The 18,279-nt window shown below is 40.3% G+C and overlaps 2 protein-coding genes and 1 long non-coding RNA gene across 3 annotated transcripts; 1 reads left to right on the top strand and 2 right to left on the bottom strand.

Annotated features, from left to right (window-relative positions):
* Positions 1 to 8,408: 8,408 nt before the first annotated feature.
* LOC142397937 (uncharacterized) lies at positions 8,409 to 8,854 on the bottom strand. Its single transcript, XR_012772739.1, has 3 exons — positions 8,754 to 8,854; positions 8,549 to 8,664; positions 8,409 to 8,460 (listed from the first exon to the last, which is right to left on the bottom strand). It is a non-coding gene; the product is annotated as an uncharacterized LOC142397937 (long non-coding RNA).
* A 1,742-nt stretch (positions 8,855 to 10,596) lies between these two features.
* gla (galactosidase, alpha) lies at positions 10,597 to 15,834 on the top strand. Its single transcript, XM_075481772.1, has 7 exons — positions 10,597 to 10,858; positions 12,603 to 12,777; positions 13,572 to 13,746; positions 13,923 to 14,014; positions 14,111 to 14,272; positions 14,560 to 14,757; positions 14,852 to 15,834. Exons 1-7 carry the CDS (start codon positions 10,698 to 10,700, stop codon positions 15,179 to 15,181), a joined length of 1,293 nt encoding a protein of 430 aa, XP_075337887.1. The 5' UTR covers positions 10,597 to 10,697; the 3' UTR covers positions 15,182 to 15,834.
* rpl36a (ribosomal protein L36A) lies at positions 15,464 to 17,836 on the bottom strand. Its single transcript, XM_075481773.1, has 5 exons — positions 17,731 to 17,836; positions 17,032 to 17,137; positions 16,884 to 16,951; positions 16,681 to 16,803; positions 15,464 to 15,543 (listed from the first exon to the last, which is right to left on the bottom strand). Exons 1-5 carry the CDS (start codon positions 17,731 to 17,733, stop codon positions 15,523 to 15,525), a joined length of 321 nt encoding a protein of 106 aa, XP_075337888.1. The 5' UTR covers positions 17,734 to 17,836; the 3' UTR covers positions 15,464 to 15,522.
* Between the last annotated feature and the right edge of the window lie 443 nt (positions 17,837 to 18,279).

Here is an 18,279-nt window from a genome sequence, read left to right on the forward strand (position 1 = left end):
CCCCCCCTCTCTATATATTTTCAAGGTCATGTAAAAACATGAGATGTGCGTCACTAATGGCTTAATCATTCTGTTCAAATAAAGCCACCTGTCCATCATCTTTACTTTGTTGCAACAGTGCCCTCCACCACAACACCATACACCTAATTTGTCAACTGAATTATTTATTTCATCATCTGTTTTGCCATTTTTCCTTCTAGGATGAATAAAGAAACATTCAAATTAGTGTTAAAAGAAAAAAAATTGATAAACAAATCATTATAGTTGGAATATTTCCATTAAAAGCCCAACTGTCAACCTTCATGACAACATTAGATGGTATGATAGAGGATTACCAAAGTCATTTACATCTGCTTCAGTTCTCGCGTCTATCCATAATAGATGCTGCTGTTGGCACCAGATGATTAAAGGGATGATCAGTTTTTTTATTATCTGTATTACTCATCTCAACATGATAAACATCTGAGACAAATTTCATGGCGATCCATCATGATCAAAATGGTACATTTACCAGCACTGTCAATCTCAGGCTTCATAGCCAATCTGCCTGAAATTCAATTACTTCAGTCAATACAGGAAAAACAAAGCTAATCAGTGTTGGAACAAGTATGTAATCATGTTTTTTTTTGTTTGTTTGTTTGTTTTTTTAATACTCATTGCTAAATGAGAAGGAGTGACCCAATCCTCATTTGAGAAGCATATAAAAGAAACCTTCTGACTGAGTTTCTCACTAAACTTTTGAAGAGCCCTTCATCCGTCTGGTGACCACGACAGATACAGGCAGAGAACCTCAAAATATCTGATTAAATGTGCAGCGTACTGAGACGAACAAATCAGTGATTTCATCAAAAATGTGCAGTCTTTCTGCTGGTTATTGATTTTGCAATGCACTTTGTTTACCAGCTACACCACAACTCTAGCTAATTACTGTAAAGAATGAGTATCATCATCAGTACTCCTCAAAGGTAGGATTGGTCCTGGCAGGTCCTCAGTGAAAGCAGACAGAGCAAAGGTCAGTCTTTGTGTTCTGACTTTTTAAGGGCTACAGCTGAATCATTTATCAATTATATCATTAAAATGGATTTTCTCAAAATATACTCAAGCACTCTGTGCTGAGGCACTCCGACTCTCTCCGCTGGTGTAGCTGCTTCTAAGATCGTTGACAACATTTAAGAAGTAATCGCGTGGAGATGGTCAACAAGCTCCTTTTCACATTTGAAAAAAATAATATCATAATTACAGTGATAACTTACAGGAAAGAAATATGAAGCATCTGGCCAGAAGATACCAGGGGATGTTTTTATTCTCTCGAAAAAGAATCCCAATACATTTGAAAGGAACACAAGATGAGCAGAGTACCTCTCTTGATAAAACCCTTTGGCTATGAGGCAGTGAATAATGTATTTGGTGAATAATTTATCTTGAAGGTCTAATGATAAGAACAACTCGCCCTCAGAGCAGTGTCTAAACATCTGCAGGGAACCACAGAGAAGCAGATACTGAAATGATGGCGCTTTCTGAATTTCAACTCAAACGTATTCCCTGCCCGTGTTAAAAGTGATGTCAAATGATTAAACAGAGACAGATCATCATTAGGGAGAGAAAATTAAAGACTGTAATGAGATGGTTAAAGAATTCAAGTCATTCCTTCACTTTGCTCCAGACATCTTAATCTTTTTCAGAACATGAAGCTACATGATCTCCTTCTGTGACTTTGATTTATTCTGATTCATAAAAACTGAGAAGCCCATCTTTGCACTTCATGCTTAAGAAAGAAAATCAAATAACCAGTAGTAGTCTAATAACTAATATGATAGAATGTTAAATGCTTAAAAACACACAAATGTACACTGATGAAACATAACATTACGACCACTCATCTAATTTTGAAAAGGCCCAACTCATTCTGTCAAAAGAGCTCTGACCACTCAAGGACATGGACAAAGAAAACCTGACAGTGTACTTGAGCCTCTGGCAACAGATCCTTTGGAACCTGTGGGTCTTTGGATTGGGATTGTTTCAAACAAATATCATCAGATTGGTATCTGGGAAGCTTTGATGTGAACACCACAGACTCTTTGTAGTCTTCTTTGAGCTTTTTCTAACCAAGTTTTGCCACGCCTACTGCTGTCTTGCACCAGCTGAAGTGTCAGGTCATGTATTACTCATTTGTTTGTGCTGGTCTACAACAATGTTGAGATCGGTAGAAAATGTCACAAACATCCACGTGAATGCCAGGATGCGGGTTTTCCCAGCACAGCATTGACTTGAAAAAGGATGAGCTGTGTCACCGACAGTGGTTTTAATTCTGTGGCTGGTCATTTATACACAAGATATACAGTACATGCTACATTTGTGAGTTTATTATGACATTTCTACTTGTAAGGGTGAAGCACAGAGTTGTATGGAGAATCTAATCAAAGATAACTATAGCTCAGTTTGAACAGGTCAATGAATCATTCTTTCTAGTCAATGTAATTAAGAATATCTTTGAAAAAAAATTACTACATTTGAATTAATTTCAAATATACAGTAGTCCCTGCTTCCAGTGTGGTTATGATTAATCCTATTCAGCATACAGCTACCTCTCAATTGTCCAATGTCATATGAAGGAAGAATTTGCTATACATTATTTAAAAACGTGTATTTTTACATTAAGATGTAATGTCTAAAGGGAATCTTCCCTCTGATAAATTGCCTCTTGGCATCATTATAGGTACCTTAAAGAGATTTGTCTGGAGAAGACCAGACTGCAACACAAAGCCCGAGTCATAATTCTGGCTTTTCACAACGTAATTATGATTAATTGCTTTTGCAGGTGTCTAAAATGCAATTAAAGACAATGAGTAGACTCCTCACTGCGTGGCTTAAACCCACCGAGAACGAAGCAACTTTGTAAACAAGGAAAACTCTAAAATTCAGTGACATTAAAGTGAGGGATTTTAAGCTCTAATTAATCTTGGACTCGTTAGCAAAATGCTCAGACTACTTGTTTTTGAGTTTAAATGCTTAACTGAGCTGAGAAACATTGTCAATAATTAGCGATTTACTGGTCAAGCTTGCCTCTAAGGTCTAAAGCCTTTTCAGACGCACTCAGTCCAACAAGGACCTAATTAAAGTAGCAGCATCAGCACATGTAGCCTCCTTCCCCCTGTGATAGTCACATAAATGACTTAAGCAACTAATTACATGACGATAAATGATTTTCACACTGAAGGTTTGAGGGATATCGAGTGTTGGCTTATTTATAGAGGCACAACTTTTTTATATTTACTTGCACCGAGACCTGTCTCAATAGATCAATACAATAATGAAACTCCTTGGCAAGAGGGCTCACCACAACAAAGCTTTCCCCTTTATTTCATCCTCATACACTTCATAACAAAGTTGCCAACATAAGTCAGCCATGACAGTCTCTTCAATTAAATGACAGCAGGGAAGAAAGGAGCATGATGGATTGGTGTCAAAGCTCTGGGGAGCCGTATGAACCAGACAACAAGCAGGGGCTGCCCATCTGTCAACAATCTCAATTAACTGCTGTAAAGATGGAGGAATACTGCTATTTTATGCAGCACTTTGGAATAAAAATAAATAAATTTTAAAAAAAGAACAAGGGTTTCTATCACAACAGTGGAGTGATTCCATTTTTACATTGAGCAAACTGTATTTAGATGAGCTGGATTGGCCCATCCATCAGCAGGGGGGAGAGAGTCAATTGAAATCTGACATTTAGAGCCTCAAAGCCTTTTCTCACTGGCTCTGATATGAACTACAGCATATGACGAATTGTTTGTATCAGGCTTGTCCCTGGGTGAAGCCTCTGATAATGTTTAGAGTTGAAATGGGCACCCTTGACATTTTACGGAAAGGTCATGTTTTTCGTTCATTTTTACATAAAGCCAGCTGTGGGGATTGAGGATTTTTTTCACAATGCGAGTCTACACCAACGTACGAATTCTGCTTTTTTTTTCTTACTCTCCTTAATTTAAAGACTGAGTCACAGCAAGAAAGATACTGTCAAGAGGAAGATCACAGGAGGGTTTCACTGAGACAGGGTTCCGATTCCATCATCACCACCTCTTTGAAGCAACTCTCCACAAACTCTAAAATACCTGATCTGCAAATAAACTATCTGAAGCCTTAATTTTCTACAAAATAGCAATGTACGACAATAACTGCAAAACTAATCTTTCTCTCTGTATGAGAAGATCTGACAACTGAACGAATGGAAACATCCTGGATTAATTTGGTTCTGTGGTAGGGTTTCCATTTACAGTTTAAATTAGAAACCCATCTGTAATTAATTTAACATCAGCATCAGATAAATTAATGTCTTGCATCCACAGCTATTAAATAGAAGCGGCGCTGATTTTTATGTTATTGCTGATAGTCTGTGTGGCATTTTTTATCATCCAGACTCCTCAGGGACCAGCTGGGTAAAATTGGGCCATTTTCTGTCAATCGTGAAGCCTGCTGGAAGACAAAAACAAATAGGCATCCAGGGTGTCTGCCAACATTTTCAGTTATATTTGTGGAACATATGAAAAAACGGTTTTGTTTTGGACAGTGATAGTTCACCGACTGAAGAAAAATAAATAAATAATGCAGTAAATGTATAGGAAAACGGTTGTTTTAATCCACGTCTCCAAAAAAGGCTGGATTACCAAACAAGAGATCCCCAAAAGCCTCTAAAAGCCACACAAGCAGATTTATTGCCTTTACACAGGGAACATAGGTCTCCATATTTGATTTATTTAGGATTCTTTAAAAAAAAAAATAATAATAATAATAATAATAATAGAAAAAAATAATGCAAAGGCAATGCAGCAATTTCTGTTTACTGATTTGTATTGTATTTTTTTTTTTTTAAGTTTGGTTGGGGACTCGTTTTCGTCTCTGGTGCAATCATCATTTCTTTAGCAAGCCATTTAGGAACAGAGGAGACTTCCTGCTCAGTATCCAAACAGACCATGTGGGTCGCATGTGTCATAACTTACATTTGTGGTTGTAGCATCAAACTGTTTAGCGTCACTGGTTTTTATAGTGTTCCCAGTGAGAAGCTGGGATTTACACAACAGAAATATGTCCGTTTTAAACACAGCGCTGCCTGATATTAAGAGACATTCAATACTGGTTTATGGTGATGTAACTGATTCACTGAATCTTTTTACGGTATAATGCTACAAATGATAAACTCGCCAAATCGCATCTTTATACGTTAAAAGTCATTATCATAAATTGTTAAACGACTTTCCCCACAGCTTTTCAGAGTTTTTATATCCGATAGACTCAACCTGTATTTGATGCTCCTCTTCTATGCCCGCTGTTGTTGCAGAACATTTTCCAATTTTCCTCAATTACATCAAAACACCTTGATTTGACAACTTCTCCAGGTTTGTGTGTGCGCGAACATCAAATTCTAATTAAGCACAAATGTGAAAATTAAGAAAAAAAAACATTGGTTTTTGCTGGGTTTTTACACACGTTGAATACTTAAACTGCTTTTTATTTGAAGTTTTTGTTTCTGTACCATTTTCATTCAGATAAGTAACAGGGTTTAAAAGACTTGCAAATTGTTTACTTCTATTCTTTACTATTCCCACCAAGTCAAGTTGTATGGAAAATAGGCTTGTATGAAAATTTAATTGCCTCAAAGCTGAACTCAAGGCTGACTCCTTAGTCATCTTTGGTGTAGAGGTTGTTCAGTAAGCTTTATGGTGTGCTTGGGCTCATTATGCTTTTTTAATTTGAACACAAAATGCAAACCAGAGGGTGTAGCATCTCTGAAGAATAAAATGCTGCTTCTTTTGGAGGCGGGCAGAGAATACAGTCAGTTACACCTCTGTCAAGTCAAGAGAGCTTTATTGTGATTCCAACTCTATGTACTGTATGACCTGTTAGAGAGATGAAACAATGTTCCTCCAAGACCATGGTGCTACATATAACACAGACACTTACAGAAAGTGCGCTTATCCATAGAGACAAGACAACAAACATCCCAAGACAGTGCAACAAGGAAACTTAAGACAATGCAGCATGTATACAGTATGATAAGGATCAAGTGATGAGTGACTATGTGAAAAACATTTTGTGAACAGCGACGTAGCAGCAAACAGATGCAAACACAGAATATTTAACATGTATTGCAGAAGATACTGGATGTAGGTGTTGTAATGCTTTCTCCAGAGTGCATGTGTTGTCAGTCCAGTCCCAGAGTGTTTAAGAGTCTAATAGTAAGGGCCTGAATGCTTTGGTACCTCTTGCCAGACAACAGGAAGATAAAAGAGTTTGTGTGACAGGTGTGAGGGATCATCAGGTGAGGAATTTGGCGTTCACAAAAATCTCCAGAGAATTTGTCAGTGTTCAGTGGAGAGTTGTTGCTCTGTGGTCTCTTCAAGTCAATCATCTCTTTTGTTTTGTTCACGTTCAGAGACAGGTTGTTGACTTTGCACCAGTCCGTTAGCCGCTGCACCGTATCCCGACTCAGTGTGCTTGCTGATGAGACCCACCCCGGTGGTGCTGGAGATGGCGCTTCCAATCCAGAGTGACTGAGGTCTCTCAATCATGAAGTCCAGGATCCAGTTGCAAAGGCCCAGCAGGCACAGCTCTCGGATCAGGTGCTGAGGAATAATTATGATGAATGCTGAACTAAAGTCTGCGAACAGCATTTGTACTTATGCATCCTTATTTTACAGGTGTGGGGGCGGCAATGGCGTCCGTTATATGGTTGGGGCAGTAGGCAAAATGCCTGTGTGGGTGACAGGCAGCAGTGTCTTGGTGTGCCTCGTGATAAGCCATTCATTGCACTTCATAATGATGGCCTGAAGTGCAACGGGACGGCTGTCAGTGAGGCAGGATACAGGAGACTTCTTTGGAGTTGAAGCATGGCGCTCAGGGAGATGTTGAAGATGGAAGTATGAACATCTGCCAACTGGTCGGTACATTCTCTGATCACTCTCCCAGGGATGTTATCTGGTCCTGCAGCCTTCAGCAGAGGGTTTCCTCACATCAGCTGTGGTCAGACAGTATCTGCTCACTGGGAGAAGATGTGCATCTGGTAGAGAGGTATCACTGTTACAGTCAGGTGTTGGTGTCCTGTAGTTGATGATGATCTGGATACTTTGCCACACGCACTGTCCTGAAATTGGCTGTGGATTTTCTGACCATGTGCACGCTTTGCTGCTCTGATGGGTTGGCCTTTGCTCATCTTACTTATCGCCTGCAGGCCAGGGGCCCGTTGCACAAAAGTAGGATAAGGGATTAAGCGGGGATATGTTGGCTATCCTGGATCAACTTATCCGTGATCCGGTTGCACAAAAGTAGGATAAGGGAAGTGGGATATGTTCAGACGTAAGTTACCATGGAGATTTATTCTGTGAAGCTAGCCTGCTCCAGACCAGGCTAAGTTCCAGGATCTATTTAATCTCATTCCTTATCTCAGTCAGCGGTCGCCACAATTGGAAACCAATATTTATTCCACTGCCTAGAACATATTGTTAAAACATTTAACTATACCCACTATCATTATTGAAACATTTGTGATCATTAATTGAAATCATTTTAGATAACTGATGATTTTAGATGAACCACTAGATAATTTAGTTTCCCCACAGACTACACATAAAGTACATCACCATATAAATATAAATACATATTAGAGAGTACCATGATGTTCCTTTATTGAACAAGGATGGATCAAAGCAAGTAAACCATCAGCTCCTTTCAAAACTGAAGTCACACAGTGCTCTACAAGACAAAAAGCACAGAATCAAAGCATGCAGTTTGAGACAAACTGTTTGTAAAAATGGGCTATACAAATAAAATTGCCTTGCCTATACAGCACAAAAACCTAACAAAAATTCCTCTGCCATTGCAGGCCCAACTTAAAGCAACATGCATATTAATTAAAATAATTTAACACATATTGGTCTCTGACCAGCTGACCACAGTCGTCATCCGGGAAGATGGCAGGACTGTCCCAGTCTATGAGAGCTGGCACTCTGGGGGCCCTCTCCTTTCTCAGGCAGGCCACAGTGATATCACATGCCCTGTCTGGGCTGACTCTCAGGTGGGTCAGACACAGAAAGTGTGCCTTCAGTAGGCCAAATGTCATTTCGATCCGGGCCCTTGTTCTGGCATGGGCATGGTTGTATGCCAGTTGAGCCTCCAGAGGGTCTGCAAATGGAGTGAGCAGAAAAGGCTGGCAGGCATACCCTCTGTCACCCAGCAATACACCCAGGAATTCACCTGTGAATACAAAATGTTACCATCACAACCTCATAAGTAGTGACAGTCTTAACACAGCCATGATGTTAAAAGTGGTTATCAATAGAGGTTCTGTGGCTCACCTTGTGATGGGCGCCGATAGATCTCCGAGTTCCGAAACACTCGGGAGTCGTGGACCGAGCCGGGCCACTTTGCCACAACATTACTGAACAAATAGTTAGCATTGCAGACCATCTGAAATGATAAGATGTTAAACCAATTAATGCACATCACAGGCAATGTACAGTGTTCATTAATTAACTTTATCAAAAGTCATGTTCACCTGTACATTGATGCTGTGGAAGTTTTTCCTCTTCACAAAATCCCCCTCATGGCCACCTGAGGGGGATTTTATTTTGATGTGTGTGCAGTCCACTGCACCAATGACATTGGGGAAACCTGTAATACGATGCAATGAGTATCTTACTCTGAATGTTAAAATTGTAATTGTAACTGTAATTTAAAAAAAAAAAATAATAAATTCTTACCTGCAATCCTATAGAACTCCTCCTTGATGTCACAGAGTCTTCTATGCCCAGGGAAGGAGATGAAGATGCTTGCAAGTCCTTTAATTGCGTTTTTTTTTTTCACTGCTAAAACAGTACAGGCATTGTGTGGGCAGGCACATTCTTAATAAAAAGTTGCTGCCATGTCCATTTTGGTTGCTTGCTTGCGCTTGACTCGAAAACACATGAGAAGCTATACAGAATCATACGCGGCGGACAGCACAGCTTTATGCCAATTACGCACACAGGCTCCACACGCATCGCGTCTGCAATCATAACTCATTAGGGGAAATCACATTTTGCCAATATTTTAGAGACCCCTCAACATTTCCCAAATCATGTTTTCGGGGGAGTCTCGTGTCAGTTTCAGGGGGTCTCGGATCCCCCGAGTCCCCCGTAGTTCGAACACTGCCTAATTGTGATAATTTCAGTGGAGTGGTGTGTGTGTATTTGTGCACTACTTACGCATTCAGGCGGTCAGCAATGGTTTGCCACGCTTGCTCCCTTTGTTTTTTAACTGTGGCAGTATTTCCTTTTTGTTTTATTTTCTCCGTCACCTCTTCATATGCTTCCATTAATAATTATTGCTCCGCTGGGGAGAAATACGCCGCCCTTGTTGCCATGGTGAATCAGTGAATCTATGATCGATTGTGGGGTCTATTTAAGCAAGCCGTGTGCAGCACTTATCCAGGATCGCTTTCACCTGGCTTAATGAATCCGTGTCTGCTCATCCTGGATTGGCCTTTGTGCAACCAACTAAGCCTGGGCGCCCATGTTTTGGATTCCTTGAACCTGGCTAAGTAACTCATCCTGGATGTCTAAATCCTACTTTTGTGCAACGGGCCCCAGGTTCTTACCCGCTTCAGAACCAATTTGAGCCTCAGATAAGTGGTCTGTATGCTGGGATTAGCACAACAAAGACAGGGACCTAGTACCCGAGGTGGAGGCGGGGCTCCACGCAGTAGGCGCCGGGAATTTTTGCAAAAAAACAAGGTACAGCGTGTTATTCCCTTTAGCTGTAAAGTCCATTGATGGAATGACTCGAGCTGTACATGGTTGAAATCTCCAGCGACAACAACCCATACTGAGATGAATATTGTCGCAGTGTTTCATTGTGGATTTGATACATTTTCCTTTTGTTCGGGTACCATACTTCCCAACTGCAACTATGCTGCTTAATAATCCCCGTCCCCCTGGAAACTAGAAATAAGAATAGATACCTTGTTTCCAATAGCTGCAAACAGCGACAATGTGAAATCTGACCTTTTGTCCGGAAAAGTAAACATGGTCGATGACACACATTTGCACAAGTTTGTCATAGATACATTACAAGATGTTAAATGTTTCTTCTTTCAAAACCTTAAGTGTTTTGCTTTCTTTTTAAATTTCTAAATCCTGAATTAGTCCTATATATTTTTCCAGTTGTGCAGGATGATGTAGAGATTTGATGGGGTTGGAGACTTTTGATGTGAGAAGTTTGTATGGTCTTACAAAAGTCTGAATTTGGTTCAACTCAAAAGTAAGTTAGCCAGGCCTCTACTGTATGATTGGTATATTAGTGTAAAACCAACTGAGGAAAGTGACAAACGTTTCTTACACCATTATTATGATTACTGAACGTGAAACGTGCGCAAGTGTGATGAAGCTGTCGTTGTTGTTTTTACAATTTTGTGTGGCATCACAAGACTTAGATCACCTGACTTCTCAAAGGTTTTACCTGAGCACTTCCTTGTTTAGCCGAAGGGAGAGTAGAGCGAAACTCTATTGGCTGGCTACAGTCGCATTTTGATTCCATTGGTCCATATTTATGCCAATGATCCAGGAGAGGCGGGTTCAGGCGTTTGGCACGAGGAAATGGGTCAAGGAAATAAATACTGAAGCCTTTTTGTAACTGCCGGTACTCGGGGCGTTAAGTTGTAAGTGAAAATGTGGAGAGTCGCGTTTCTTCTCGTCGTCACCATTTTAGTGAGTCCTCCGGCTGAAGCGCTGGACAACGGCCTGGCGCTGAAACCCACAATGGGCTGGCTGCACTGGGAGAGGTTCATGTGCAATACCGACTGTGACACAGACCCTGACAACTGCATCAGGTAGGGGGACCAACGGTGATGACATCACAACAAGTCTCACAGAAACACTGTCGTTATTAAAGCTCCGTTTGGATTAGCCACACCAGTCATTTCATACAGGAAGATAACTTTACTTCCACATCAAGTAGGTTGATTAAGCGTCTCAAAAATATGAGATATTCCATAATTGAACATCTTAAACATGACTAACACGAATTCGTGATTGCCACGATTTCTTTTTACAGACAGTTTGATTCATGCATAATTAATTGGAAATTGGTTTTCAGGTGTTCAACAGCTCAAGGCCCCCTTATTATGGTAGACTTTGTAATTTAAATAATTTACTTTGGTAAATTGGTCACAGGCCAGGACTGCAGGTAAAACAGGTTTGAGCTTGAACTCTTATAGTGCAGCACCATGCTGCTGCGATACGTGCAAAGTGTGATTGTGCATGGTCTTACCTGAAAATGATGTGTCAAGAGGATCTGAGGATATCAGTCAGCCTTGATGGTGCTTTTCCAACTGTGCAAGTTGTCCAGGCGAAGTGCACTAATGAACCACCGTACAGTCACAGATGCACGATTCCTCACTGTGGATGGTCCCTCTCCTCTCTTGTCCATAAGATGCAGCATCCATGATTTCCAAAAACAACTTAACACTTTGATCCGTCTGAACATGGCAGTTTTCCGCTTTGCCCCAGCCCATCTAAACGAACTGAGGCACGAAGATGGTTGGGAGTGTTTCTGGATGCTTAGTTGGGTTGTACTTGATTGTGTGGATGTAGTGATTTTCAGAGGTGTTCCAGAGTCCAGGACGTAATTGCCAAACTCAATTGTTTTTTGTTTTTTTTAAATGCAAAGCTGCTATAAGATCACCATCATATTTTGGCCTTTTCCACATTCTCTTAAGGAGTTTACCACTGATTATCAAGTTCATAATTATTATTTTTGTTTAATTTGACAAAACTATCTTAAGCTGTCAAGTAAGTTGCCCAAGAACAGTCTAACCAAGAATCAGCCAGTCTGTGAGGCACTTAGTCATGTGACTAACCTGTTGCCAATTTACCTAATTAGTCGTGAGATTCTCCACAGGTGTTTTAACGAGCCATAAACCAAATGTCCCATTGTTTTGAACATTTCAAGCGGTTTTTACAACACCGTTCTGTAGAGAAATCACACTGGAATGCAACAAACAACTATTTTCAGCGTTAGTAAAACTATAGATTTCTTTCTCCATCAGTTGCTCTTTTGGTCTACAGAAAAGAAGGAATTAAAATGCATCAAGATTTCTTTAAATTTAGAGTTATTGTACGCTTTTTTTATTTTTACTCATTTCACTGTAGCAGAAGACGAGAAAAGAAAAAAGGCTCATTCATTTAACAAGCTGCAGCCAACAAATGATTTACAAAAAGAATTTTAAATTATTTTCAAAAATGGCCAGCATACACATCTATTTTCTTTGGTTAAACAATGACTGCATTGGTGAGACCGCAGACTGTTATCGGAAAATCACACTTTTCTTTCTATGCCGAGCATAAAGCATTTGTGACAAATAAACTAAGTGTGCAAAGATTTTCTTTTCACTAACAAAGCACTAAATGTCAAATGTTTCTTGGATGGACCTATGTTACTTGACGACGACCTTCCTGGTGTTCCATTTTATTTGCATGTACACGTGTGTCATGTAGTTGTTGCAAATGACATTCAACGTTGGCGTCTAACTGATACTCATCGGCCATGCCTGTCTCCCCCCGTTGCCCTGGCAGCGAGCGTCTGTATATGCAGATGGCAGATGTAATGGTGAAGGAGGGCTGGAGAGACGCCGGTTATGAATACGTCTGCATCGATGACTGTTGGCCCTCCCGCCAGCGGGATGCACAGGGCCGCCTGCAGGCAGACCCCAAAAGATTCCCAGGAGGCATCAAGAAGCTGGCCGACTATGTGAGTTAGTAGGTATAGAACAAGAATAAGGAGTCTGAGTGTGAAAAAAACAAGAGTATTAATGCCATAAGTCCACCGTAGACATCAAAGAGAACGGGGTTCAGAGACGCTTCAGAAAGGTGAGAAATACTTTAAATTCAGTTATTTCACCAGCTGCAAGAACCCAAATGAAGATGTGATACTATGTGAGTGCTCATATGCTGGTTTTCAGTTTCTGGCTTGTAGAATGAATAATATTCAGAGTTATATAATATTTAAGACATATTTCTTTGTGATTTTATGGGGCGGGCATTGTTATCAATTCAGTGCTGCAATGCATCTTAAGTTTGCTGTGTTAAAAAGTTAAATAAGTCTGGAAGCAAAAGTGATTGCACAGTCAGGTTAAATATTCATCCGAGCCGACCTGCAGTTATTTACATAATGAGGGTGTAAGAATCAGATGTGGAACCCAAGTTACAGCTTTCATTCGTGTGGAAGTAGAGCACCGGGAGGAAAAAGAGAAACCTCAAGGCCTCAATAGGAGTTCAGTTGTTCGCGTCTTCAGTGGAGAGAAGTGGAAGCTGCTATGATCTCCAACCCAGAGTATACATACAGAAAGCTGAAAAGTGACGTTCATCAGTAAAGGGGTCCATTTAGTCTCACAAAGACTGAGCTGAACCCTGCAAGTAGAAGTTTTTAGCTGTGCAACATCGCCACCTCCTGGTTTAAACATGTTACAGAAAGTAACTGCAGTCTGTGCTTGCAGTTCGAATGAAAGTATTTTCTTTTTTTAAAAGCGTATTTTCTGCCTTTAGGTTCATTCTAAAGGTCTAAAGCTGGGTATTTATGCAGATGTGGGTAAAAGTACCTGTGCTGGATACCCTGGCAGTCTGGGTTACTATGAGACTGATGCTCAGACTTTTGCCAACTGGGGTGTGGATCTGCTCAAGTTTGATGGCTGCTTTATGGACTGGAAGCTGGCAGGAGAAGGTGGGATTTTCATTCAGAATTAAAATGTACCCAGATAGCAGTGATCTGTAAATGTAATTACTGATTCCCGCTAATTCACCCAAACCTAATTATCTTGGAAATATATTTTTGTTGTGCAAGTTTGGATCTTGTTGTGGAATGAGTCAGGATTTGTTTACTTGTTTGTTCTGGTTAAGGTTACATAAACATGTCAAATGCACTGAACAAAACTGGAAGAAGCATCCTGTACTCCTGCGAGTGGCCTTTGTATGAGTGGCCTTTCCAAAAGGTGAGAGAAATTATCAGTATAGACAGCATTAACGATCTGATTTATTCTATAACTACACAAGAGCATTCTTTGTAAAGAGCATTTCTGTGCCTCCAGCCAAACTACACAGCTATTCGTGAGACGTGCAATCATTGGCGCAACTTTGATGACGTGTTTGACTCATGGAGCTCAGTGAAGTCCATCGTGGAATGGACTGCATCTCATCAGGACATCGTTGTTCCCTCAGCTGGACCTGGGGGCTGGAACGACCCCGATATGGTACTTACTCTCCTCCAGTTCCACAACACTTCTCAGTCTGAACTTTAACTTAGCATAGCGCCTCTTAAGTATCAAGCTGTTTTGACTATTATTATACATTTTAAAGGCAATAAAGTGCTTGTTTCCACAGACGCATAAAGCAATAGTTTGATGTTTTGGAGAAATAAACTTACTTGCTGAGATACCACATAACATGAAGCAAAAAGCAGCTGGTTGACAGTGATATAACCTAATAAACCTAAATTTCTATGTACATTTACAGTTATTACATTTATCCATTTCTCCAGCTTGTAATTGGAAACTTTGGCCTGAGTCACGCCCAGCAGGAGTCTCAGATGGCATTATGGGCCATCATGGCAGCCCCTCTGCTCATGTCTAATGATCTGCGGGACATTTGTCCTCGTTCCAAGAAGCTGCTGCAGAATAAACTCATCATAGGCATCAGTCAGGACCCACTGGGCAAGCAGGGATACCGTACTGTCAAGGTGGGTGGGAGGAGTGATCTAAAGAACTTAAAGATCGCCCATGGTATTTTCACTTCCCATTTAGAAATGCTGAAGTTTGTTTTTTTTCCCCCAGATGGACAGTTTTGAAGTGTGGGAGAGGCCTCTGTCTAAGAGACGCCTGGCTGTTGCTGTGCTAAACCAGCAGGAGATCGGTGGGCCACGACGGTTTGCCATCAGAGCCGTCCCTGGCTTTAAGATCTGTGATCCCAAGTGTAACGTCACCCAGATCCTGCCTCAGTACAAGGAGATGGGTGTTCAAACTCACCAGAGCAAAATTCTTCTATTTGTCAACCCTTCAGGCACCGCTTTGCTGACTGTGACTCCCCTCAGCAGCGACTTCTACAACCCTCACAAGCTGCACTGGAAGGAAACTTCGGTTCAACGAGGGGATGCCATTTTGTAGTCTCTGGGTTCTGCACTTGTGAAAACAAATGCTCCATGTTTTTAATCTTCAACTGGATTTACTTATGTACGATTAAAAAGGGAACAATTTTATTTAACCTACAGGGTTTGCTTGAATACTGGGACATTTACAGCACACCTACCGGATTTTATGATGTTTAATAAATCACTAAAGTCCTCTAAACTGCGTTTAAGGGTTAACTACCAAACAAAGATGGAATTCTGCATTGCTAACATTTGATTTAAAAAAAAAGGTTTAAGGACGAAACGAACAAAACAGAAATATATTGGACACATTTATTGAAAATAGTGACAGCTTCATCCAAAAGACTGGACCACAGTTTAGAACTGGATGACCTGGCCCTGTAAGAAAACAGAAAAACATGGTTTAAAATAAGGGATGATGATATGTGATTAAGGGTGAATGTTGAAAGCATTTCTGCTCAACTTGTGAGGATTATGAATGACATTTGTATTGAAACCGAAAAAAGACATGGACTGTACATACTACTAAAGAGTATTCCACTAAGTGAAGCTAATACGAAGATACCCTTAAAAAGACTTCATGGTGTCTGTAGGAAAATTAACTTTTACATATGATAATGGTCATTTTGAAAACAATTCCATAATTAAAATGATAAAGGAAGCCTTTCACATATGATTTTCTGTTCATCAGGACCTTGAGCTATGGTGTCATTTCCAACTTATAAAGACCCTGAAGGTAACAACCAAATGTTGAACTCAAGGCTTAAAGAAGGATAGTTCATAAATGTTTTAAGTTGCAGCTATAATGTCCATCTCCCTATAAACACACACACACACACACACCATCAGCTACCACACAACCTGGTTTAACATTCAGCGCATGCAACATCTGCCTACCACCATGTGCCACTTGAGTTAGAAAGGCTAGAAGTATGTGAGCTGCATCAGATGCATCAGTAACCATCTGAATCAACAATTGCTTTGTAAGAGTTAAAGTGGACTGCATTTTACAGTTTTGGTTGCTTCATGTGTAAACTGTACATTATCAGTGATGCAGTCCAACTTAAACACACAGTCAATACTTGCTAGTCCAATAAAATAAAAATAAAAAAAACCATTACCATTTTCTAAGTTTAACGTGTCCAATGTTTGCAAACTAAATGCAATTCTACCCCTAATGTCGCCTTTTAGTTATTTCACAACTCTTTCCTTAAATATTCCCCTGAAGTTTTAAAAATATTGTAAAATTATGTGCTCGCTTTTTCTCCAATTAAAACAGACTTAAAAGGTATTAAAAATGTTCAGAGATTCAGTTTAAACCAGCAGATTAGCCGACAATACCACAGTATGGTGTCGCAAGACTAACGAGGTACAACAACTGAACCAGAAAAAGATTAAATGAATTGCTTTGTGACCGGCACATCAAACTGCATAAGCTAAAGATTAAGATGAATAAAAACCTTTAAATAAAGAACTCTGTAAATACAGAGCCCATAAAGTAGTGGGGACTCTTACCTTTCTCTTCTTGTCGCCACCCAACTCGAAGTGCTTGCATCTCTTGATGGCGAGCATTCTCTTGGATCTGCAGTTGGGCTCAACGCACTCAAGCCTCAACACAATTTTCTTTGTAGTCTTAGCCTGCAAAGACCTCAATTAGTACGATTTCACACATATTTCTATTGGTCACCGATCAAGCTGAACTGGAAAGCAGGAATTACCTTTTTACGGAAAATAGGCTTGGTCTGACCACCATACCCGCTCTGCTTTCTGTCATATCTCCTCTTACCTGTAAGGCAGTTACAATCAGGCCACAACTCATTTAGATATCAGGTATGATCCACCTGAACACTTTGTAAAATGGCTTACCCTGTGCATAGAGGGAATCCTTTCCCTTCTTGTACTGGGTAACTTTATGGGGCTGGTGCCTTTTGCACTTCTTGCAGTAGGTCCTGCGGGTCTTCGGGACGTTCACCTGCACAACACGGAAAACAAAATAAATGTGAAACATGCTAAATCTCTATTAAATTATCAGCCACTTTAAAAGCTATATTAGTAAAGCTAACCGATGGTGATCAGCTTATTACAAAATAGGACTGTGCCAAAGAAAACAACAGTGTTGTAGAGTTAATTTTACTAGACCAAAATCGTGTGTTTATCGTCCTAACTGATAGCAACCTGGTCAGCATGACGGCAGTCGAAGCTAACGTGTTAGCATGGTTGCTGCTAAACATTAAAGCTGTGTAAACGCGTTCGGCTACATTTCTATAAATACTGAACCCTACTGATTGCCACACTAGTAATCTTAACTATGTTGAATTCGAATTCAAAGACAAGAACCGACTTAAAAGTGTAAGTGCTACCAGCTGAGGATTTTCGCCACTAACGTAGCACTCACCATCATCTAAATCTAACAGTGTGAAACGTACACAACATCGCTAATACAACCATATTTAGGTTTATCGAAACATTATCATCCATTGTCAGACAAATGTAAACAAATATTGTGCTCTAATGGTCAAGATTGAGTTAGATTTTCAAAAGCGTAGTCGAGCAATCATTTCATACCATGGCTGCGTCCCGATGCAGAGGGAAAGAGGAAGGCCGAGGCCGGAAACACTCCTTGAAGAGGACTTCGGAGTCCTTTGTTCCGCCCTCTAGCGGTGAGTTGTGGGAGCTCCAAGTTTTCAGCGGAGGTGCAAAGTGACTGCATATTACTTTATATGAGGACACTTTTTTGGTACTTATACCTGACTTGAGTCATGAATTTTTTTCTATTTTAATTCAACAGCTTTAGTGTACTAGTTATTCATATGATAAAGGTTAAGATTTCTTAACAATTTAGTAAAGATTTAACCAGTCATTTGCAATTTTGTCTCTGATATTGAACAAAAGATTGCTTGTGGTTAGGGTCACAATTCATACATTTTTGAGTTGTCAGTGTCCCCTCCTCTTCTCCATCCATCCATTTTGTATGCTCGCTTTATTCTGTTCAGGGGGCTGTGTAAACGCTTTCTTCGCAACCATTAGGCTGGAGGTGGAGCACGTCGCTCACAGGTCGCCAGCCAGTCACAGGGTCAACTCGGCGACAACCACCCGTGTTTGCAATCTTTTTGG

The sequence above is a fragment of the Odontesthes bonariensis genome, chromosome 13 (genome assembly GCF_027942865.1).
Source record: "Odontesthes bonariensis isolate fOdoBon6 chromosome 13, fOdoBon6.hap1, whole genome shotgun sequence".
Taxonomy (NCBI): Eukaryota; Metazoa; Chordata; class Actinopteri; order Atheriniformes; family Atherinopsidae; genus Odontesthes; species Odontesthes bonariensis.

Bases quoted from the DNA above. Each gene is read 5' to 3' on its own strand.
- gla (XM_075481772.1), top strand. From the start codon at position 10,698: ATGTGGAGAGTCGCGTTTCTTCTCGTCGTCACCATTTTAGTGAGTCCT. The intron at 10,859-12,602 runs GTAGGGGGACCA...TTGCCCTGGCAG, and splicing joins GACCCTGACAACTGCATCAG to CGAGCGTCTGTATATGCAGA. The intron at 13,747-13,922 runs GTGGGATTTTCA...GTTCTGGTTAAG, and splicing joins CTGGAAGCTGGCAGGAGAAG to GTTACATAAACATGTCAAAT.
- rpl36a (XM_075481773.1), bottom strand. The intron at 16,952-17,031 runs GTAAGCCATTTT...ACTGCCTTACAG, and splicing joins GGATTCCCTCTATGCACAGG to GTAAGAGGAGATATGACAGA. The intron at 16,804-16,883 runs GTAATTCCTGCT...AGGTCTTTGCAG, and splicing joins AGCCTATTTTCCGTAAAAAG to GCTAAGACTACAAAGAAAAT.